Raw genomic sequence first — 24,487 nt, 5'->3', positions numbered from 1 at the left:
TGCGAGAACATGACTCAGATCCTTACCGGAAGGATACCTTCACTCGGGAGGCTTTATCAAGGATTCCTCCGAGCTGAGAGTCCCGGAACACTCACATTATGGCTGAGGTACTCCCAAGGGGCGACGTCTTGTGGGAAGGAAGTTCTCCATCGGAGATACGGACTCCACCAGGGATCCGTACTCTAAGCGGAGGTGACCGCATCTGGACAACCAACAACATTGGGGGCCGCCTAAGAGTCTTTCGGGGAGTCTGGATGGCGTAGTGTCCCCCCCCCCCAACATTGGTAAAAATAATAGCCGTAGCCCTTCTTTACTTTTACGGAAAGAATTTCAAACGCAACAATCAGCAGAGGTCACTCTCGTGATCGTGGACTTAAAGAACTCAGGGGTTCTAGAAGAAGCGGGTCCAACCTCCAGTTTTCTCTCAACCCTGTTTCTGATCAAGAAAGAAGACGGGACCCTATGCCCTGTTTTCAACCGAAAGCGTTTGAATGCGTTCCTACAGCCAAAGCCATTCAAACTAATTCACCATTACGAGGTTCCAGCTGTCTTACAAACAGAAGACTGGCTAGTAATAATAGATCTAAGCCAGGCGTACCTCCAGGTACCCATGGCTTCTCAACATCGTCGATTCGTTCGACTAGCCTACCAAGGAGAGCTCCTACAATTCACGTGTCTCCCGTTCGTGCTGTCAGCCACTCCGATTATGTTGGCATCCCTGACCAATTGGGTCGCCGAACGCCTACGAAAGAATGGCTGAGAATATTCACTTACCTAGACGACTTCTTAGTAGCCAACCAATCCGAGAAATAGTCTCGGTTATAGTGGAATACAAGATAACCTTCCTACAGTCTTTAGGGTGATTAATAAATATTAAAAGATCCTGTCTGAACCCAAGCCAACAATGAGGGTTCCTGGACATCACGTGGGACACACACAACAAGCGGAGGTTTCTGTCGCCGGAGAAGTGTGTAGCACTCCGTCACTATCTGCTAATGCAGGTACAAAAAGGCAGTTGGTCCCTCAGACAGGCACATATCCAATCCCTTCCGGGGCGACTCAACTTCACATCCTACCTACACGAGGAAGGTTGCATTGCCGACGGCTACAACGCTCCAGTCATCAATATGGCCGTGGTCACATCCTCGCCAATTGATGACAATCCCACCACAGGCCCAACAGGACATCATGTGGTGGCTCTAGGCGATAGGATCCTCAGAGTTGACACAACGCAGGTACAAAAAGGCAGTTGGTCCCTCAGACAGGCACACATCCAATCCCTTCTGGGGCGACTCAATTTCACATCCTACCTCTACGAGGAAAGTTGTATTGCCGACGGCTACAACGCTCCAGTCATCAATATGGCCGAGGTACCATCCTCGCTAATTGGTGACAATCCCACCACAGGCCCAACAGGACATCACGTGGTGGCCTTAGGCGATAGGATCCTCAGATTTGACACAACGCAGGAACAAAAAGGCAGTTGGTCCCTCAGGCAGGCACATATTCAATCCCTTCTGGGGCGATTTAACTTCGCATCCTACCTCCACGAGGAAGGTTGCATTGCCGACGGCTACAAAGCTCCAGTCATCAATATTGTCGAGGTCCCATTCTCGCTAATGGGCGACAATCCCACCACAGGCCTAACAGGACATCATGTGGTGGCTCCAGGTGATAGGCTTCTCAGAGTTGACACACAGAACGACATTCAATCATTTCCTGACGACAGACGCAGCCGACACAGGCTAGGGAGCCCAACTGAATGAACACCACCTATCAGGTACGTGGGAACAAGACCAGTTAGCATGGCATGGCATTCCAACAGGAAGGAAATGTTTGCAATTCAATCTCGAGTACAATCAATCATAGGATCAGATCTGCGTCTGCAGACAAACAACAAAACAGTGGTGGCAGACATAAACAACGAGGGCGGCACAAAATCTGTCAACCTCCTAAACCTATGCCGACAGATACTAGTATTTACCAGTCGAGCCAACATCACGTTTACTGCACAATACTTCAGCAGAAATTACAACTGCGTGGCAGATCATCTCTCCCGCAGACAACTCATTCCCGAATGGCACCTCATCAATACCACAACCACCCCCCTGTTTCAAAGATGGGGTGTTCCCGAGGTCGATTTATTTGCTAGCGAAACAGCACATGTCATTGCAACGTGTGTGTCACGAGACGTTACAGACAGTGGCGCGCTGTTTCACGACGCCTTCAGCCGAGTGTAGGACTTCAGACTGGCGTGGATATTTCCCCCACCAAACATACTTTCATGAGTCCTAACGCACCTGAACTCAGCAAAAGGGAAGTACTTACTAGTGGCACCGAGCTGGGAACAATGCTTTTTGAGAGTGGACTTACGAAAAAAGGCAATAGTACCTCCCTATACAATGCCTCACCTACATACGACACTAGTAGGTATGGAGGCCAACCGTCCACCTCCAAGGACCCAGGACCTGTCCCTTTAACTATGGATAATTTCGGGTGGGGTGAAATAACATCAAATTGAATGGTGGAAAAAAGGGCACTCCTTACTTCCAGATGGCAGCCTTCGACTCTAAAAACTTACAAACCAGCTTGGAACAAATGGAAAACAATGACATGGTGTAAGCATGAACCTAATGGATCATAATAGCCCTTAACCAATGGAATTGGCCAGATACCTAGGCTACTTGCACAACATGGAAGGTTTGTCGTACAACACCATCCTGGTGCATAAGTCAGCCATAGCCACATTTTGCAAACCGATTATCATTGTAGATATCAGCATCAACGTGGTAGTACAACACAATATGTTACAGGCAATTTCGGTACATAAAACGAAACCCGTCAAACCACCGGTTTGGGATCCAGGACGAGTGGTAGATCATCTTAGGAAAACAACACCTATTCGAAACGTCTCGCAGGACAGCTACCTACTCAGCTGCTTCTCGCATCGGGACGAAGGGTTCATGACCTTACACTACTCAGTAATAGTAGACAATGGATTAGTGGATAAAAGTGACCACATAATTGTATGGCCAATGTTTGGCGCAAATACAGATACCGCCAAGCATCGTCAATCGGAATGGAAGCTAAGCGCTTCCACGTGTCAAAACATCGACCCAGTATTCTGGTTACGGAAACTCGTCTGCATGTCAAATCCCAAGGAGAGAGGAAGGTGGGGATATTTCGGAATTATTTATATCTTCAAGAGGACCACCAAAACCAGCCACCAGGACAGTTATAGGGAATTGGATAAGGTCAGTACTGTTGGAAGCAGGTGTACAAGAACCACCAGGCAGTGTCCGCTCAGTGGTGGCTTCCTTAAACTGTAAATATACCCAATAGATGATATCTTAAAGAGAGGTAACTGGCGTAGTGAGTCGACATTTCACGACAACTATCAGAGAACGATGAACACACCACCACCAGAAGGGGAAAAGAACCCATTAACTTCTCTATTCAACCATATACATTGAAAGTCACGATGGTCTATACCTCGTCAATGAATCATTGTCACATACAGGAATTTGGCATACCCAACACCAGGTGATAACAAACAGATATCTCAAGGAATTCAAAGTAAAATTCGAATAATGAAAGGAGTTTTACCTACCAATAAAACTCTTATTATTCATGTTGACTTTGAAGTCCAGGTAACTTCTACCTGGTTCCTTGAGCCATATCATAATGAAGACAAAGGGGTCCCAAACTCCATACATAAAAAATGGACGCGCGGGTATGACCAGTAAATAAAAACGGAGGAATGATCAATGACAAGAAAAAGGAAAATAAATTAGTAGAATATAACCTCACGCGGAGAAGAAAGAGCAAACCCTCTCTCAAGGACTTCAAAGTCAACATGAATAATAAGAGTTTTATTGGTAGGTAAAACTCCTTTCATTTTTTCGCTTTAATTTGGAGGTAGTGCAAAAAGAGATTACACCGTCCGTAGTGCATTATTTGCCAAACCGCTTTCGTTCGTTATCTACTCTGTAAACACTGTCTATATTATCTATGGTATATATGTGTCAAAGTCAACCCAAAAGTCAAAATAATTCAAAATGCATTCAATTTGATTGTATTTTTCTTTACCGAGGATGTCTCGGATTTGTGTAAAATTATGTTAAAATAAACTTTCTAAAATATATATTTACATGTATTCAAATCTTCACATATGGATATTACTGTTTTATAATAATCACAAATAATCATAATTTTGTTTTTGCGAGAGAGAAAGTAATTTAGAAAGTTGACAAAATTCTTTCTTTATTTACCATTCTGTTAATTATTCAACTGTGTTCTTAGTAGTGTGAAACATCGAAGTGGAAACAATGTGGCCTTTACTGAATGTCCTGTTTTTAAACATGGCATTTTCAATGCTACTTGTTGGATTTCTTATGAATTTTTTCGAAAAATATCTCCCGTTATTTATTAGACAAAACTTTCGGTATGGAAAATTCGCATACAGTGGCTCATCGGACAGTATTTTAAAATTGTTTGCATTACCCAAATCGTACTTCAGACATTTTTATTTGGTGTCTACCATACTCTCTGTGCTGACTTTATTCACTGTTATAAACACTTATTTAGTTTCTTTCTCTGCTCCCTCATGGATTATCGCATACTTGGATTTTTTCTGCGGCGAAGACCGTGTACCGACAAGTAAGAATACAATTATTATACCTACTACTTTGGGAGAAAATTATTTCAATAAATCCACTCAGGATAGTATCCATACAGACTGAAATAGAGACAAATTCTTGTGCACCCTCCACCATAAGACCGTACTTCACTGATACAGTGTCCAAAAACCAACCCACTCCCAAATCTGCTTCAAACTAATGAATTATTACTGAATTGTGTTTGATCTACTTTATTTCAGGTAGTCCTGCATCTACTATAATCGCAGTCGCTTTGATAACCATTCAATGTTTCAGACGGTTTTATGAAACATTTTTTGTACAAGTATTCGCCAGCACAAGCAAAATCAACATCAGCCATTACATAGTAGGACATCTTCATTATTTTGGATGCATAACAGCAATCTTAGCACAATCTGTTGGATTTACGGATACAACTGGTGAGAAAATGCATTGGCAACCATATCAATACTTAAAGCGGACTCATTTTCCAAAGTTAATCAATATTTTCTCTGGTACCCTATAAGCATTATCAAAAAAACTTAAAAACACCCCGATATTCACATTTTTATATGTAGAAAACAAAATAAATGTATGTCTGACAAATTTATGTATTTAATCTAATACAATTTAAAATTGTGTTTCATTACTTACCAATAATAAACACAACTCAAATCGGCATATCGATTATAATAGATGCCATTACTTTTCAGTTTGTAAACTTAAAAACAAACCAAACCTACTTATTCCTTTGTTACAGTAGATTGAGTCAGGTTTTAGCTTGTTTTTAAGTCTCAAAAGACTACCACAAATATCAAGCCACTATTATGGAAGTTCCACTTTATAAACCCATCTTTAAAATAATATAATGATGACATAATCAACGGTTGTTATCGATAACTTGAAAATTCTAGAAATAAAATGTTTCCCAACGATTGATTCTACATGATAAACAATCGATATTTTACGTGTCCTTTGTTAGATGTTTTATTAACTAATGATAAATAAATTTTGAATTACAATCAAGTAGATGCTAGATCACTTGAAAAGAAAACATTCCTTATTCCAATTCAATGAATTAGCTTGATAAGTTGTAGTATACCTACAAAATTATGGAATGTTTTTATTAGCACACCTGTGTTACCATATTAAATTATTAATTATGACTGTCGATGACCTCTAAGACACCTGTATTACGTAATAGTGAGTACATAAACTTACTGTAAATTTTAAATATATAATAAAATTATGTCAATTAATTTTTTTTTTATTTCAGAGAATATTTCAAATGTACCGTTTGTGGACAACTTCACAATGTTAATGACTCTTCCAACGCTGTCCCTTTTTGCGTTTGCGTGGTTCAATCAATATCACACTAACATCATCCTCGCGGATCTCAGGAAAGATGAAGAGTCAAACGAATGTTTTTATTAGCACACCTGTGTTACCATATTAAATTATTAATTATGACTGTCGATGACCTCTAAGACACATGTATTACGTAATAGTGGGTACATAAACTTACTGTAAATTTTAAATATATAATAAAATTATGTCAATTAATTTTTTTTTATTTCAGAGAATATTTCAAATGTACCGTTTGTGGACAACTTCACAATGTTAATGACTCTTCCAACGCTGTCCCTTTTTGCGTTTGCGTGGTTCAATCAATATCACACTAACATCATCCTCGCGGATCTCAGGAAAGATGAAGAGTCAAACGAAGTCGTATCGCAGAAATATTTCCTTCCCAAAAGAGGCTGGTTCCAATATGTATCCAGTCCACACTTATTGTGTGAAATATTGATCTATCTTTCACTCACAATACTATTGTTCAATAACTCATATTGGCTCTGCATAGTGGCGTGGGTTTTGAGCAATCAGGTATGTTGACTCTATCATAATAATTTTATTTAAATAATTTGATGTGACAGTCTCATTATGGTGTTTAAATATCGCAATTATTATACATGATCAATAAATCTCTACAAAGGTGATGCACAATCAGGGAACTCAGAAATAATGGGAACTGAAATACACAACGGGTAAGGCGATAGCAGGTAACCGACTCGAGTAAGGAAGAATCCGGGTGAAACTTACACACGTGTTAAGAATACGTTTTACGTCGATACTAAAAACTGCTCCCGGTTTATGCATTTACGCTCATTTAATGTTTTGGGGAGGCCTTCATCCAGCAGTGGATTGACCCCGGCTGATGATGATGAATGTTGGTGTATTACACACACTATTGCACTTGCATAATGCGTGCTTCATTTTCGTAGGACACTCACATATTCAAAAGCCTGCTTCACCATGCGGCGTATTGAATATTGCCTATCGGTATTCTATTTATTATCTGTTCTGTGTGCACAACCTTTTCATCGGTAGGGAGAATTTATCCATTTTCTAATTATATTTTGTTCACAGACTGCATAGGTTACAGGTATGAAGGATAATGATGTTATTATTATCCCCTGTGTCTAGACATAATATTATTATTAATTAAATACCAGAATTTAGCATATCAGGTCAATCAGTGCCAGTAAAATTGTTGACACATCATACAGGCAGCAAGCGTGTAGAAGTTAGGTTCAATGTTTATGGTATGTAACTGATGTTATCATTGGGGCGGTCCTTATAGTCCATTGCATAAGATAAGGCAATGGCTTCCAGTGGTGAAGGGTGGAGGTAGGCTGTTAAGATCTGCCATAAATAATGCGCACTAAACTTTGTCAGTCCTATGTATTTGTTTTCATTAAAATAAGACTACAATTTACAGCTGATGGTGTTAGTTAGTTTTTAAAAATTAATTAAACCCTGTGAAACCAAGCCATAATAAATAATAGTCAAAAATACTTGTCTATCTATAAAATATTTATAATTATTTAATTACAATAAGAACAAACAAGTATGAATGAAAAAGTGTGCACAATTTTGTACTATCGCCCAAAATATACCAAAACTATTATGGTTTGGGTAGACAGGGATTGATTGATTTTTTTAAAACTAACCAAAACTGTATTGAGACTTGTTTAATTTCATTAGCCTGCTTGCAAATTAAGTACCCCCGAAAAGACTTGCAAACAACGCAGGTCAGGAAACTACTCTTCCAGAAGATCTTTTATAGATATAGATACTACGATCTCAAATGGTTGTTCTAATCGATCAATTTCATAAAATTATTGGTCCATAATAACCGGCATAGCGGGTTGTGCATCACTGCTCCATACTGATAAGTCGAGGTGATGTCTTGTCGAAAATAAACCACACTGGCTTGAACAATGTTACAATAACCTGTCAGTTGTGGTTATCTCTTGCTAATGTATCCTGTTAACCAAATCATTTTTGCTGAAATGAGGTTGGTAGTGTCATAAGATTGGCATCTGATAGGTAGAGATTCCTAAATACAAACTTGTCTCATCAATAAGAGTGTGTATGTTGCCATTAGACGTGTTAATGATAGCCTACCCTCTCTCTTAAGCTAGCCATTCTAACTCGGCAACGGACACATAAACATGATTGTATAAAGACGTAGTGTCGCGTTCCAACAGATGATCTGTCGCCAGGTTAAAATGGCTAGTTTTATCCATCTTTGGAGATATGTAATTGAATGATGAATAATATTCCTGGATTACTCTTTATCTTAAAATGATTCAAAAATACGGTGTAAAAAAAATAATGATAATACGAGGGTGGGTCAATAATTCCTTAGAAAAAAGCATTAAAACAGGTTTTATTTTTGTATTTTTTTTTTATTTCTCAACATAATTTCCTTGGAGCTCAATACACTTGGTTAGACGTTTCTCAATTTTTTTTAAACCGTCAGAAAAATAAGTTTTCGGAAGGTCCTCAAAATAAGCATTTGTCCGATCGATGACTTCTTCATTTGAAAAAAACGTTGTCCACTTAGCCATTTTTTTAAGTTTGGGAAAAGGAAAAAGTCACTGGGGGCTAAATCTGGCGAATACGGTGGGTGGTCGACCAATTCAAACTTCAATTCTTCAATTTTAGCCATTGATCGTAAACATGTGTGAACACGGGCATTGTCCTGATGAAAGAGGATTTTTTTCCTGTTTAAATGAGGCCGTTTTTCTTCAATTTTGTTTTTTAGCTGGTCCAATAAAGATGCATAATAATCCCCTGTTATTGTTTTTCCTTTTTCCAAATAGTCAACGAAAATAATTTCACGTGCATCCCAAAATACAGTAGCCATAACCTTACCAGCTGATTTTACGGTTTTCGCCTTCTTTGGACATGGTTTGCCTTCGCAATCTACTGCTTTGACTGTTCTTTCGTCTCGGGAGTATAGTGGTGTATCCATGTTTCATCTACAGTCACAAAGCGACGAAAAAATTCATCCGGATTGCGTTGCATGAGCGACAACAGGGCTTTAGAGGCCACCACCCTACTGCGTTTATTGTCGACTGTGAGCAAACGCGGCACCCATCTTGCAGAAATATTTTTCATGCCCAATTTGTCATGTAAAATAGAAATGACGCTACCTTTTGAGATCCCTGTAACCTCAATTATCTCACTCAACTTTAATCTTCGGTCACTTAACACCATATCGTGGATTTTATTGATCATTTCTGGTGTAGTCACCTCTACAGGACGTCCTGAGCGTGGTTCATCCTTTATTGATGTACGACCACGTTTAAATTCATTTAACCAGTTATAAATAGTTGCAAGTGAAGGAGCAGATATGCCGTGAACTAAATCCAACTCATTTTTTATTTCCTTTGCTGTTAACCCTTTTATATTAAAATGTTTAATAACAACTCTAAACTCAATTTTCTCCATTTTCCATTTTCCACAAGCAAATTTTTTTTTTAAATGTACGAGAAACACACAACAACCCGACCAATCTGATTGAAACTTCGCAGCATACTGAATCGGTAGTGCCGCTGCATGAAAACAAACCGCTTGCAGTACTAGTCGCGCCACCTGTCGGCTTTTCTAAGGACTTATTGACCCACCCTCGTAATTTGCATTGAAACTATTACTATTTTATTAGATTATAACTTTTCCTTAGATTTTAGAATTAAAATTTCATCAAGTAGGTACCTTCAGTCGATAGTATTAATTTATTTTTCATATTTCAGATTGAAACAGCTCTTCTTTCACATTGGTGGTACAAAAAGACGTTTCCCAATTATCCGAAGAGAAGAAAAGCTTTAATTCCTTACATGTTTTAATGAATATACACGAACGGAAGGAAACCCAGAATATTTATAAATAATTTGTTATTTAGTCATAAGCTATTTAAGTAGTACTAATCATGTATAAGCCGTGTTAGATATTTGTAAAATAAAGAATATTTAATTTATGTTAACACTTTATTGCATTTATAGTACAAACATTTACAACACGTGCATTTTTTTTTTCAAAACATCCCTTTTCACTATAAACACCAGCACACACAAAAGATGTCATCTTCATTTTTGGACGCAGCATCACTCTATTTAGTCTATTTGAATAGGAAACTGCAATAGAGAAAAAGGAATACATGAAAATACATTTATAATTTATAATGGTTTCGCAGCAGATAAATGAATGACAATGCTGCATAAATTACCCAATTAATTTAATCACGTTGAATAGTACACATGAACTTTACCTGTATGGATATCCTTGAGCCTTTGCTCTGAAGACTGAGAGAAGCAGGGAGAAGAATACGCACACCAGAACTAATCCAATAACAGCAAGCAAACGCTTTTTACGAATATCGTTATTGCCATTTGATCTATCTCTTGAGTTATCTGTTTTCCCATCGACGTGGAAACCACCTCCGGATTCCGCCAACAGTATCATACCGGCGACAATTGCTGCATCTAAATATTATCTTAAGGAATATATTGTAACAGAGGGCTATGTATATTGTGGATGCATTATAGTTGGATAAAGCGTTCCATAAAAAAGCAATGGAAAACCTGTAATAATTACTCATGAAACGCGAATACAGCCCAAATTTTGTGTGAAAAATTCATTAGTACTGCTTGAACTGGTATTAACGTGTAGAATTCCATTACTTTAATGATTTTGATATAAAATATGTTGTTAATTCTACAAGGTTATGAAGTGAAGTTGACCGCTGTTTTTGGGTTACAAACTTGCGGAGCAAAAATGTAAATATACAGTTGAGTTTCCATATACCAGGGTAGGTGGAAAGATGTCATTCGTAAAAATATAATAATAATATTGAATCACTTGGTTATAGTTCTTCCACTATCTAATTCTTCCAAGTTCCAAGAAAATGATAATTAAGATGATGAAAGATTATGTCACAGTTATTTTGTTGCCCAGTTAATACGACCCTGATAAATTGAGATTCAACTGCCATGTTATGAAATGAATGAATGTGAAAAATATATGAAGGAAATCAATATATGAAGCGCCTAGTTTCAAATCCCCCTAAAACGGTTTTTGAAAATTTTTGAGTTAGATGGATATTTTTGTTACCTATATGATGGCCAAAGATTGAACTTTAAAAACCGTCAATACGTATGATCAAAAAATAGGGTAAATTTCAAAACCCGCTAAAATGCTTGGGTGTGCTTTTCAAATACCCCTAAAATGGAAAGCCAAAATACACAACTTAGAATGTAACGAATTAAAAAATAAATACATAAAGTTCACAGATTTAATAGAAATGAGTTTTTCTCATTTTCTCAAAACTACCTAAAATCATTTTTCTCAGAACTACCTAAAATCATTTTAGGGGCCTTTGAAACTAGGCGTTTCAAACAATGGTTGCAAATTTGATCTGGAGGGTGGGAGGGAAGGTCATCAAACATTATTTTTAAGAATTCCAAATATACTTTGTCATACTTTTGTTTTGGCAGCATTGCAATTAAATAAACCTGTGATGTGTAATCAAAAAAATATATCTGGTTATCCAGTACCAGTGTTCAATAGAATATGATGTGTAAAACATGGGGTAAGTGGTAATTATTCAACTATCTTGTATTGCAACATTTTAAATAAAAACATACCCCCATCAAATCATGATAATAAACATTAAAAAAGGATACTCAGTCCTAGGATGATGTAGGTTTCCAGAACAAATTGGCCTTGAGAAGAGCCATGAATATATGAGACTCCTCCATTCTGTCCTCTATGGACGAAGGGAGGTCCTCGAATCTGGTTCCACATCTGTCCCGAAACCATAGTAAAGCAGAAGAATACTGCACCGACCGCCCACATTTGTTTGTTGTACAAGAAGTCCAGATTATTACGTCTCACATAGAGGAATCCACCACACAATAATATTAACATCACAATTGCTACTGTTCCAGAATAGTTTGGAGGACGGAATACTCGAATCTGAAAAAGATGTTTGATTTCAAAATGCATGATTATTTAACGGTAATCAGTTACTTGGGGGTTTATTTTAAAGTTAAAACAAATGTCCTTATGTTACGGGAAGACATATTTCCTATACAAAGTTATACTGCTGTTTCTTTTTTTGGTCAGCAAATGAGACATGCTTACATACCAAGAGATATTCCTAATTTAAGGTTAATTGTAAAGATGTAAATTTTTGACAGCCTCACCAACTGAAAATGATAATTCATACCTAAAGTTATCTGTCAAAATATTTTTACTACACACTTATAGATGTATTAACAAGAGTTGAGGCGAAGCAATACTCACGCAGACGCATTGTTTACAAACAGGTGTTTAAAATTTTTAAATCGACATCAACATGTACGCATGTTGTCCTCTTTTCGCAATAAGTAGGCGTAAGTAAGACAAACGGCTATTTCTCGTAGACATTGTGCAATGCCCGTTGCTTGCCTCAGAATTACACCAATACACACAATCTTTCGTATCTGTGTTCGTCTCAACTTCCATTGCGCAACCTATACCATCACGCATTACTCCAATTAATTTGAATCCTACTTTCCCTCCACTGTTATTTCACTTAATTACCTACCTAGATAGGTACATATAATTCTTTCACTTTATGACTCCACTCCGCTAAGCAGGATGTGCAGTAGCAAAACTCCATGGAAATATCATTTATAATATTGCTCTATTATGTATTTGGTAAAAAATTGTATCATAATAAAATTTCACATTATGATTATTGTAGGTACATTAAAATAATGCTTATTAACCTGTATATCAGTTCTCTCCTGAATCCATTTGGCAATAGCTTCTGCTGAAATGCCAACTCTCTGGAAGTCGATCGTGTCAGCGGGTTTTGGTTTGCCCTTTGAAGGGAAATGCATAATCACAGGGGCAGTGTTTAGACGAAGCTAAAAGAAATTATTATGAAAATTATGTATATTTTTTAAATGACTAAATTTGAATACATTAAGAGTAAATTAATACACGGTCAGACTATTTTGACATTATTAATAATCTGTTAATACAAACCTCCACTCTGTGGAGGCCCATAATATGATCCCATTAGGATCGGACATGGTCAAAAGAACAAAGAAGGAAAACTAATGGAGTCAAAATGTTATTTTTCATAATAGAGGTAGTGTTCCACAGCATAATCGATGATTTATTAAATTCCAATGAATCCTAATTCAATGCACGATCGCAATGACATAATATTCTAGTTAATCTGTGGCTGTTTTCTTCAGACGATTTATGAGACACAAAATTTCAACTCGGCATACAGCTGTTCCCTTATCAGGGATAATAATAAAATACAGTCGAAAATGTGTATGACTGTCTGTCTGCCAATTTTCCAATCACAGATGGACATGTTTCACTACTCCAACTCAGAAAACAATGGTATTTTGAAATAACACTACCATTGAATTTTTTTAGAGCTCCATACTAAGGAGGCTGTAGAATGATAAAAACCACTGACAGTCGAATTTTACTTGTTCTATTATTATAGCATTTACATTTGTAAATGCACAACAAACAAACTTCACATATCGATGGTGCAGATCACAAACCTTCTTAGTCAAAAAATACGATTTTACAGGGGAAGGTTAAAACTGATTTATTTGCAGCATTATACAATGAATATGACATAGGAGTTTTAATTAAAAGATCAATAAACTCGGCTTTTTTTCTCTTTGACATAGGAGGTAAAGTTTAACAGATCCGTTAATTTTTTGTTGATTTTTTGATACCATAAAGTCAAAATCATATAATTTGACATAGAAGGTTTGTGATCTGCATCATCGATATAAAGATAATGAAGAAATCTTGACTTTTTTGATGTTCCATTTCAGAGAACACTGCTATAGATAGTGTCTGTCATACTTAGTTGACATTCTAAAAATATTTGGAATTCTTTTCAAATACCCTATCTTCTAACCACTACAACAGTACACGTCCCATTTAACTATATTGTGGATTCTATTCACTTCACTGATGAAGAAATAACTGTTTGCAGAGTAGGTAGATTTACTAAAATTGTGATGAATCAAACGCTTCTCTCAATTCGCTTACACAGCTGCACGAGATGTTTTCCTGTTTTCGGCAGCATAAATAAGTAATAATACAACCATAGTGAAACAATTAAACCATGAATATGGGCAGACATAGTGCCCAGAAATTAGGCAGGGTAATATGATTATTCTAATGGTTGCTGATGCTGGCTGTACTACCAATATTGCATCATACAATTACATCATGGCTGCGGACGCTTAACAATGATCGGTGGAACTACAAAGTCCCCGCTCTTTCACCTATATACAGCACTATTATTAGCACAGAACAGATAATAAATAGAATACCAATAGGCTATATTCAATACGCTGCATGGTGAAGCAGGCTTTTGAATGTGTGAGTGTCCTACGAAAATGAAGCACGCATTATGTATGTGCAATAGTGTATGTAATACACCGACATTAAAGGAGCGTAAATGCATAAACAGAGAGCAGTTTTAAGTATTCGACGTTAAACGTATTCTAGACACGTGTGTAAGTTTAACCCGGATTCATCCTTACTCGAGTCGGTTACCTGCTATCGCCTTACCCGTTGTGTATTTCAGTTCCCATTATTTCTGAGTTCCCTGATTATTAGTCATAGAATAGATGCATGCATTTTCCTAGATTCATCATGTTCAATTTATAACTTACCATTTGGAAGACATCGGTACCTTCATCGAAATCAACCATAGCAAAGAATATTTGGTTGGAATATGATTGGGAATACCGGAATGAATTTGCCACAATGCTAAATTCGTCGTGGACATGCCGACAGATAGAGCACTGCCTGGATGGAGCCATCGCAGTGAAAATTACAACTACTGAATAATTCCTCGGAACTGATTTAACGTAGTCACGGAATTTGTTCCCATTGAACCGCAGAATCGGTTTCTTGTTGGCCATCTCAGTCAATTGCTGCACTTTGACTTCCATGTTGGTTGCCTGCAAAATGAAATTAAAAATATAGTACATAAAATAGACTGTGCTTGTGCATGTACGTAGCTCAAAAATAGTATAATCATTTGGGTTTAATTCATAAGAAGTGTGTATCGCGACCCCATCATCAAAATCATAGGAATCAAATGAAATACTGACCACTTTGGCTCTGGCTTGGCCGTGAGATTCATTGCAATAAAGAAGTGCAATGAAAATTATAAATAAACTAAATGTGCATTTCATGATTGAACTCTTTGGTATTTCCTATGGTGGTGGGTGTTGTTTTCAATTCAATGGATTTTTGTTGAAACCCACGATCTGTCAAGAGTGTCAAGAAAAGTGACGTTCCACGCACGCAGAGACAACACCGGCAATTTCTGCAGCGATCTCAAACATTTTGTCTTCGTAGTTTGTTTCGGTGCTTATACAAGAACAACATGCATGTTTAATTAAATAAATTATTGTACATAACAAATAAAATAAAATTACTTAATTTACAGATCCTGACGTAAAATTTTTCTCTAATCCTCGTTGTCTTTATATGGTTGGTGCCACAATTTCGTTGTGTATTAGGTAGGGATGTATTTCAAATTGATTTCTAATATTTATGAATTTTACAAGATTGTATTTTATTACAAAAATTCTATACTATAAATTTATACGAATTACGCCATCGCCGTATCGCCACGGTGGCTGCGCGGCATAAGCGTTGGACTATCATGCCGTGGGTCCCAGGTTCGAATCCTGTCTGGCAAGTACACATATTGTTTTTCAATATGTGTGTGGGTCAGGGTATGGACCTAATAGGTTGAGCAAATGGCTGACATCCATTTATCGTAAAAACAAAATCTGTTAATACAAACCCCTACTCTGTGGAGGCCCATATGATCCTATTAGGATCGGACATGGTCGAAGAAGTTATCGTTAATTAATTATAAATTGTGTAAATGTGAATTTGAGTTTATTGTAAGGAAATATATTTTTATTTTACTAGCAATCTTTCAGTTGTGCAAGTATCCGTATGTAATAAAAAATGAATTTTTACTGCCATAAAATTGTCAAACGAATAAAAGTGTAACGGGCAACGGCTGCATTTTCAAATTTGCATAACCGTTGAAACTTGAAAGTTGCAAGTCGCAATTGCGGCAATTGCATTGCGCGAATCGTCGACGTCGTAGGAATAGGAATAATCGGGTTAGGGTAGCTTTGTAGGGAAATTAAAATTAAGTAGGGTGATTATTAATTTATTATATTAGGAACATAAGTAACTTAATAACAAAATGTTTGCGAAATCTAAAAGATTTGAAGACAAACCAGGTGTGTGTTTTGTAATTGTTTAAGTTCTTTGCTAGAATCTTGCCATCAATAATTGCGACTAATAGTATTTATATTTTTAGTGGGCTGCGGGGCTGATGCAGCTTATGACCCAAAAGATGGAACTAAGCTAATCGGCGGTGTGATACCAACAGTTGATCGCTTCATAGAATTGAAGTCTCCGAGTTCTGTGAAATCAGACACCGAGTCTATACACAGTGAGAAATCGTCTCAAGTCTTTCGTACTGTAAGTATTAACTAACTACTCGCTTCAAATTCCAACTGCAATTCTTTGTGTGTAACTTTCCATAAATAAAGTATAATATTATAGGCAATTGTGCCGCAGAGGTGGACACGAGCTTTTATATTTTTTTTTACGAAAACAGTTTATTCCATGTACTTTGACAATTATAATAAATACCTTTTTCTGTCGGCGCATCGGCTTTTCGATCCAATAATCGTTAATTGAAAATTTGAAATTTTCATACATTTTGATACACCATTATCACAAACTAAGATTATGTGAGGTAATATTAGGTTGGGGTAGGTTAGGTTAGATTTAGGTTTTGGTTTGGTCTAAAACGAAAGTTTTCAAATCTCATGTCCACCGCTGCGGCACATTTACCTTATTATAATAATATGTACCTATTATCGCCGATGTCTTGAGACCAAAAACCTAACACAACCTACTCATTTTGGGGGGTAGGTTATGGTTGTATCATGCTATGGTTTGGTTTTTGCCCTCATAAGACCTCAATCACAAAAACTATATGGAGTACTTATAATAGCTTCACCAAATAAAGATGTGCTTTCAATTATATTATAACCCTTGGTTGTCTTTCATTTATGAGGACATTTACCAATCATGATTGTGCATTATAATTAATTGATATATTTTGACTCATGAGTCAAATAACTTGTTGCACGTTATAGTGCTGACTGTCTCGACAATCTCATTCTTCAAGCGTAAGCTAGAAACGTTGTCATTGTATGGTGCTATTTGATAGCTTGTGATAATTGGTAAACGTCAAAATGTGCTGTGCGGTGTAATACGTGTTTTTTCTGGCAGGTTCACCACTATCATTCTACTGCACATACATCATGCAAGTTCCAACTATCATGTGAAAATTCAGAAGCTTCTGAATTTTTTTGATCAATGCATGCAATCTTCCAACTTGCACGATAATATGATTATATGTACTTTCAGCAGTAAATCCATGCATGTGTAAACGGGTATTATGTAGTCATGGTTGATGATCCACTATAAATAAAATTTCTTTGTAAAGTATCAATCATTGGATTATTTTTGATAATTCATAATTATATTTTATTATCTAGCCGAAAGCAGTGAGACGTTTTCCCATCACATCAAAGAATGCAACTGATTCCAAACCCGGCATTAGAAATAGATCGCAGTCTTCTGATTCCTTCATGAAAGAGTTGCTAGAAGCGAAATGCGTCGAGCTAAGGTGTGCTTATTATTAATAATTGATTCTATTTAAGTTGGTACATTTTCAGATGGATGCCATACAATAATTAATATAATCATAATTTCATTTAAAATAATATTAGCCCTCTAATTGTTCTTGTCATTTATTATGTATGATAATACTGAACTTAAAGACATAAAATTTGTATATTTTTTCAAATAATTCATATTATATTGAACAGATACTTTTATTTATTTCTTAGACACAAAGATGCCACAATCGCTGAGTATGAAACACAAATCCAGCAAATGAAAAAGCAATTAATCAGTTTGGAGGATGATGTCGTCCACTTTAGGCAGCTCACCTTTATCCATGAAACAGCAAAAGACTCTCACGCTGATAGTCCAGCAACAAATGCATGCAATCACACCGACTGCCTGGCAACTGAAGAAATTAACAAACTCAATGAAAGTATTAGCATTCTAAAGAAAGACAATGAAGCCCTCTTGAAACAGGTTGAATCCCTTAAAAGTGCTGGAGACATTGAATTTTTACGCAAGCAGTTAATTGATCTCAACCGTGAAAAGGAATCCGTGAAAACAATGCTATTTGACTTCAACGCAGAAATCAATAAAGAAAATTGTGATGAAGAAATTACCGACAGTAATCTGCCTGATGTTTTACTTGCTTTTATCGATGCGTATCATTTTGAAGTTAACACCATAACCACTCTTCAATCCGCTCTGTCTACTTCTGAGAAAGAAATTTCCAATTTAAAACAAGCCAACGCCGAACAGTTTGAACAGTTATCGAGTGAGAATGAATTAAAGGAAAAGATAGCGCAATTAGAAATTCGCATAGCAGAGTTAAACGACTATGATGAGAAGAGGAGTTTGGATATTCTAGGAATGTCTGATATCATCAATACCAAAGATATACTATGCAATAATCTCCTCGAGCAGTTGAGTGATGGCGGTGCTCAAATTATTGAGCTCAAAGAAAATTTGGCACTTGTGAAAGGGCATCATTCATTGGCGCTGGAAGCTAATGAAAGCATCCGGCACGAGTATAAAGTGGAAACCGACGCACTCAAGTCTAAACACGAAGAAGAACTCATCTCTCTTCACGAGCGTTACAATAATCAAATTGAACTATCTAAGCGGCAGTATTTCGATGAGTTCGATAAGACACAAACAGAATGTTCTCAAAAAATCAAATCTATTGAGGAGAATTTTAACGCACAGTACAGGCAACTCGAAGAAAATTCATTGGAAAAATTGCGCATTTGCGAAATACAGTATGAAGAACGTTATCAGGATTTGCAGAACTATGCCGAATCTCGCATCGATCAGGAAAAAAATGTTTGGCAGAGTAATCTTCAAGAGTGCCAAAAAATAGCAGAAAATGAAATCGTCTCGTCAGAATTGCAAATTATTCAACTTAAAGGTCTTTTAGAAAACAGTGACAGCACAAATGAAGCTCTTCAACGAAATATTGCAACGGTAAAAAGTGAAACTGACGAATTAAAAGTGACATTGCAGGCCGTTTGCGAAGAAAATCATAAATATTCGACAGAAATCGCCAATCTTAATACTGAAATTGAATGTATCAATAATGAGAAAAGGAGATTTATGGTGACCCTGGAGACCACACGACAGACTGTCGAAGCACTGGGTTCGCGGTTGAGAAATTCCGATGAGGATGTGGAGAAATTAAAAATATCTCTTGAAGAAATTACGCTGGCAAAATTAGCGACAGAAAATAGTCTCAAGAAAACTGAAGAAGATATGCATAAACTACAAAGTGAATATAATCAGGTTCTAATTCAAATTATCGACTCCAAAGCAGCATTAGATCAAAGTCACATCGATATCCTCGGGAAAAATGCTCAGCTCATTAATTCTGTAACTGAAATAGAAACTGAATCCACGTCTGCAATAAACAACCTGAAATCCACCCTTCTCAATGATATTGACACATTTAAACAGCTGTGTGCCCAACGCATAGAGGAACTCGTCAATAAACTTTCGTATGAACATAAATTGTGTAAAGACATGAAATCGCAGTGCGATGACGCCTATCGGATGATTCACGATTGTCAAAATACCCTCTTCCAAGTGGAGTGCCAGCTGGAAACCAAAGACCAAGAATTGAACGAATTAGCCACAGAAAATGATAAACTCACCGGAACATTGGCGGCCGTCGATCAGGAAAAGAATGAACTGCAACTTCTCTTGACTGAATTTAGAAAGATGGCTTGCGAGAAAGATCGCCGACTCCACGATCTGGCCAGACAGTTGGACGATAAGGATCAAGAAGTGTTTGAATTTGAAAACCGTATCAAAAAAATGTCAGAATTCCTGGAAGCGACCGAGTTCATAATCAAAGAAAAAGATACTGAAATTTCCAAACTCAGAGATGCCATAAATGATTTTAACGGTAATGAATGCCTCGTCAGTTCCTTGCATGAAGAAATCAACAAATACATTGCCCAAAACCAGCTCATTGAATTTGAAAAGAATCAAATTTTGGAAAATTACAACGAATTGGAATTGAAATTGAAATTTGATAAAATGGTAGAAGAAGAGAACATACTTAAAGACCAAAAGATTATGGAGTACATTGAAAAGAATTCAATTCTAGAAAGAGATGTGAGTAGACTGCTTAATTTTATGTGTCTTCATATGTATATATATATTTCCAATAATGTTCAAATATGTAATATCATTTAAAATTAATTTCAATATAATAAAATTGTAAGAAACATGTTTATAAAACGCAAAACTAATTTAATGTAGGTTCATAGTGTTATTTTGTAATCCATTTACTGTCATTTTTATTTCAGATATTAGATGCTAATTTGCACATGACATCTTGCCAAGAAGATCTTCTCAAGTTGCAGTGCTCCAATTTGGAAAGGGATTTAGAAGAAATGACCACCAAGTACACTAATTTGCTCAGCCACCAGAACAATAAGCAGAAAATTAAACACGTCATCGATTTGAAGGCATTAAATAATAATTTGAAAGAGGTAAACAAATCATGCTATTCAACGATAGACAACATGAGGCTTTAACAAAAATGCAGCCACATATATGGAATTTTCTATATTATATAAATACTGTAGCATATTTTTATTATCCAAACCAAACAGGGATGAAGATTGTCAGGATATTCGTGAGGAACTGGAATCTGGAACTTACTGACGGAACCCTTTCAAAAATTTGTTTTATGATTTTTTTCAGTTTGATACACTCCAGATAATCAATGTTATACTGTAATACAAAATACTTTTAATAGTTACTGCTTTCATTTTTTACATCTACAGCTCCAAACGTACATATATTTTTGTTATTTTATTTGACAGAATATCAATAATGAAAATGTATCAAATCTTATACATAAGATGATGAATTTTTTTTTTCATCTTTTATATCCATATTCCCAAATATCGTAATAGGAGATAGTAAATATCTTACATAATCCAATGTACAGCAGGTTTTGTTTGTATTGTCAGTGAAAGTTTCTTTGTCGTTAAAAACATTCATTTTGGCTAAATATCAGACATTCACAGCTAGATTTCGTCACCGGTCCGAAAGCAATATTGATTTTTCATTTGTTTTAGGATAACGACAAATTGACCCACACAATTCACAAGCAAGCAGCTGTAATTGAAAAGATGCGAAAAGATTTTGCCGAGTCAAACAAAATGAAGTCTCCGCTTACGGCGAGGAAGCAGATGTTCTGCCTGTCCACTCCCATGGGAAAAGAAAACACCACCAGCCCGCTAGGAAAATCCCCGAAAACCTTGGCCGGAAGCCCAAAACTCAACGAAAGACCTCTCACTCCGCTCAGAGAGTCCAATCGTTAATAAATTATACTTTCAAATATTATAAATAGATTAATTTATTTATTGTGAGTTTTGCATCCCAAGAACTACTTACACCTCTAATTATCTCCATGTACGGTCCACTTAATTTTTTTACTGTTGTAATCGATTAATGTATTCAACAAAAACTTTGAAATTACAAAGTCATCGATGAAGACTTCATGATTACGTATTGTCCACTAATTCCAAATAGTTTGGTACATAGTTATTAACTGCCAATCTTGCACCCTCTGTGAGACAGGAACGGTATTTTGACATATTACGGTGCATTGCCTATTGTAAATCAACCCTCCAAAAACAACTACAAAGTACACTTATGAGGCATACATTTGAGACCAGTGTTAATTTTTGTTAGTGCCAAATTTATTCAAGGTAGCAAGAATGAGCCATAACAAATTGAACTATAGCTTAATCACTAAAAAACTACTAAACTGACTGATAATAAATAGCCCGGGGCTGTTGTATGTAGATTTCGTTAATAATCGGTTGCTATTTACGTATTTATTTTGAACACATTTAGCTAAGTTGAATTTAGATATTAATTAGAATAGTGTATTTATCTCACGAAGCCTCACTCCCACTATGCTGGTTACATGTAAATTGTATCTATTACATTTCACGGTAGCACAGTTCACCGTGAGCTATCTTATCAGAAAGATTTTGGCAAAATTCACGAATGTAAACCGAACCTAACAAATAACCCAGTATATCGGCTATTTTCAAAATTTATTTGCTGCTGGCGTCCTATAAACCGACAAGAACTGTCTTTTATTTAGGCGTGATTTTATCTCAGTACTCTACGACCGAAAGAGGTTAGACGATCTTTAACATACGACCGATCATATATTTCTGATACAACATTTTACGGTGAAGTATGATATGGTGAACTGCGTATGTACAAATTTCCGGACCCACAGCAGCACAATTCAAATGAAAGTCTTGTCTGCACTCGCGTGGGGATGCGCTTTCGTGATATAACTATACTATAAATACACATGTGCTGTCATCGATTAGTTTAAATGTATCTGTAACTGTACTTACTGTTTGTGTGTTAATTGGATTATTATTGTTTTATGTTATTTAATTAGCTTAGTTAGGTCATGTGTCTTATTTTATATTTAATGTTAAAACCCATTTCGAAATATTTATTACTGGTCCCGTATTTATTCTGCATATTACGCATTCGTAATTTTATTAAACAGTATTGAATTAGTGATTAATATTTTTTTTAAAGATTCAGCATATGCTCAGTAGTAAAATGAATCTTATAAGACAATATTCACTACTCTGTTATATTATAACTACATATTCCCAATTACGGTACAAATTTTTATCCATTTACAAATTTATGATTGTTTACTTTTACCTGATTATTATATTTATATTAGTTTTTACATCGATAAGTATTTGTTGTAGGTTTTTTTTATCATAGTTGACTTTCAACCAGTATTCCTTGTGATTAATAATTTATTGAATGTTGGTTTCCTGTAATAAGTAATTCTAATAAAACAGGAATTAAAGAAAAAAATCTGTTATATTATTAACCTAACTCTGAAATATTCCCTCCCATTATGTTGTGCATAACAAGGTGAAGCATACCACCTGTCTCTGAAGCTGTGAGTGTGGGTTCAAATCCCACAACAAAAATGACATGTTTCTTGATCCACAGAATGGATTAATAAAATGAAAATGTGCAAGCATGTTTCGTTCACATAACAAACTTTAGATACAGATGTAACTGTAGATTTAAACCAAGGCCTGAACAAAAACGAACCAGAAGTGCGAGTGAGTAAGCATTCGGCACGCTTATATCTCCACTATATGCGTTAGAGTAAGATAGAATTTCTACGGCTGAATTTGAAAACGTCGCTGGAAAAAATTGATTTGGCTGATTACATGCATTTGAAAACTACAAGCACGTGTTGCTGAAGTTTATTGTCAGGGAACTGAAATACGCAACGGGTAAGGCGATAGCAGGTAACCGACTCGAGTAAGGATGAATCCGGGTTAAACTTATACACGTGTCTAGAATACGTTTAACGTCGAATACTGAAAACTGCTCTCGGTTTATGCATTTACGCTCCTTTAATGTTGGTGTATTACACACACTATTGCACGTGCATAATGCGTGCTTCATTTTCATAGGACACTCACACATTCAAAAGCCTGCTTCACCATGCGGCGTATTTCTGAATATAGCCTATTGGTATTCTATTTATTATCTGTTCTGTGTTTATTGTTTTTGTGTTAAATATGAAGTTAGTGGTAATTATTTTAAATATTAATATGGTTGACTATGTTGTATTTAAATTTGGTAGTCGTACTGAGAAGCAACACGATGGTATGACATTTCTTAGTCAAGTTGATAATAATAAAATCATTGTTCTACTGTGCGTTATACGCCAGAAAAACGGCTTCATTTTGCCGAAAAATAGGCATTCTATATATCATTAGTCTGAGATTTAATCATTGTTACAGCCTCACCTAGAAGGCAACCAATTTTGCTATTTCTGTGTTCCCTGATCCAGACCAAGTTTTGAGTAAATGGTTAACAACCGTTCCTGTGTTTCTACAACTTCCACTCTGTGGAAATTCATATATTATGTACCTTTGACGGGTCTAGTCCTCCAGAAACTTTCTCCGCCCTAGCTTCTAGTGCTGCCGGCATCCTTCCAATTCTTCTGACTGAGCATCTTCAGATTTCCTGTGGCGCCGTCCAGGTCTTCTTTCCTCCTCAAGAGAATGCATAACTTATTTTATACCCAAATTATTTTTGTCAAAAAAACCATGATAATAATAATGTAATGTTTAGTTTTAAATAACAGTATCGCCGCATTCCTCTATGAAAGCTGGTTCAAATACATTTGTTGTTTTTCA

The 24,487-nt window shown here is 36.3% G+C and overlaps 3 protein-coding genes across 4 annotated transcripts; 2 read left to right on the top strand and 1 right to left on the bottom strand.

Moving 5' to 3' along the window:
* Positions 1-4,036: 4,036 nt before the first annotated feature.
* LOC147064144 (polyprenal reductase) lies at positions 4,037-10,009 on the top strand. The gene is made up of 4 exons (XM_085959000.1): positions 4,037-4,659; positions 4,880-5,077; positions 6,217-6,521; positions 9,740-10,009. The coding sequence occupies exons 1-4, from the start codon at positions 4,329-4,331 to the stop codon at positions 9,830-9,832; spliced, it is 927 nt and encodes a 308-aa protein (XP_085815126.1). The 5' UTR covers positions 4,037-4,328; the 3' UTR covers positions 9,833-10,009.
* Ostgamma (oligosaccharide transferase gamma subunit) lies at positions 9,955-15,334 on the bottom strand. 2 transcript variants are annotated; one of them, XM_085958998.1, is made up of 6 exons: positions 15,137-15,334; positions 14,693-14,983; positions 12,758-12,898; positions 11,669-11,960; positions 10,255-10,468; positions 9,955-10,120 (listed from the first exon to the last, which is right to left on the bottom strand). In XM_085958998.1, the coding sequence occupies exons 1-6, from the start codon at positions 15,218-15,220 to the stop codon at positions 10,105-10,107; spliced, it is 1,038 nt and encodes a 345-aa protein (XP_085815124.1). In that variant the 5' UTR covers positions 15,221-15,334; the 3' UTR covers positions 9,955-10,104. The 2 variants fall into 2 exon arrangements, with proteins under 2 accessions (XP_085815124.1, XP_085815125.1); XM_085958999.1 differs by lacking the exon at positions 9,955-10,120 and having other exon boundaries at positions 10,251-10,468.
* Positions 15,335-16,083: 749 nt separating this feature from the next.
* LOC147064142 (uncharacterized) lies at positions 16,084-23,126 on the top strand. Its single transcript, XM_085958792.1, has 6 exons — positions 16,084-16,294; positions 16,375-16,538; positions 17,630-17,760; positions 17,984-20,372; positions 20,567-20,752; positions 21,347-23,126. The coding sequence occupies exons 1-6, from the start codon at positions 16,258-16,260 to the stop codon at positions 21,590-21,592; spliced, it is 3,153 nt and encodes a 1,050-aa protein (XP_085814918.1). The 5' UTR covers positions 16,084-16,257; the 3' UTR covers positions 21,593-23,126.
* Positions 23,127-24,487: the final 1,361 nt, after the last annotated feature.

Source organism: Rhyacophila brunnea, unplaced genomic scaffold, assembly GCF_057557595.1.
Source record: "Rhyacophila brunnea isolate RB1 unplaced genomic scaffold, BYU_Rbru_1.0 scaffold_8, whole genome shotgun sequence".
In the NCBI taxonomy this organism is placed as follows: domain Eukaryota; kingdom Metazoa; phylum Arthropoda; class Insecta; order Trichoptera; family Rhyacophilidae; genus Rhyacophila; species Rhyacophila brunnea.
This window is presented reverse-complemented; position numbering and strand designations above follow the sequence as displayed.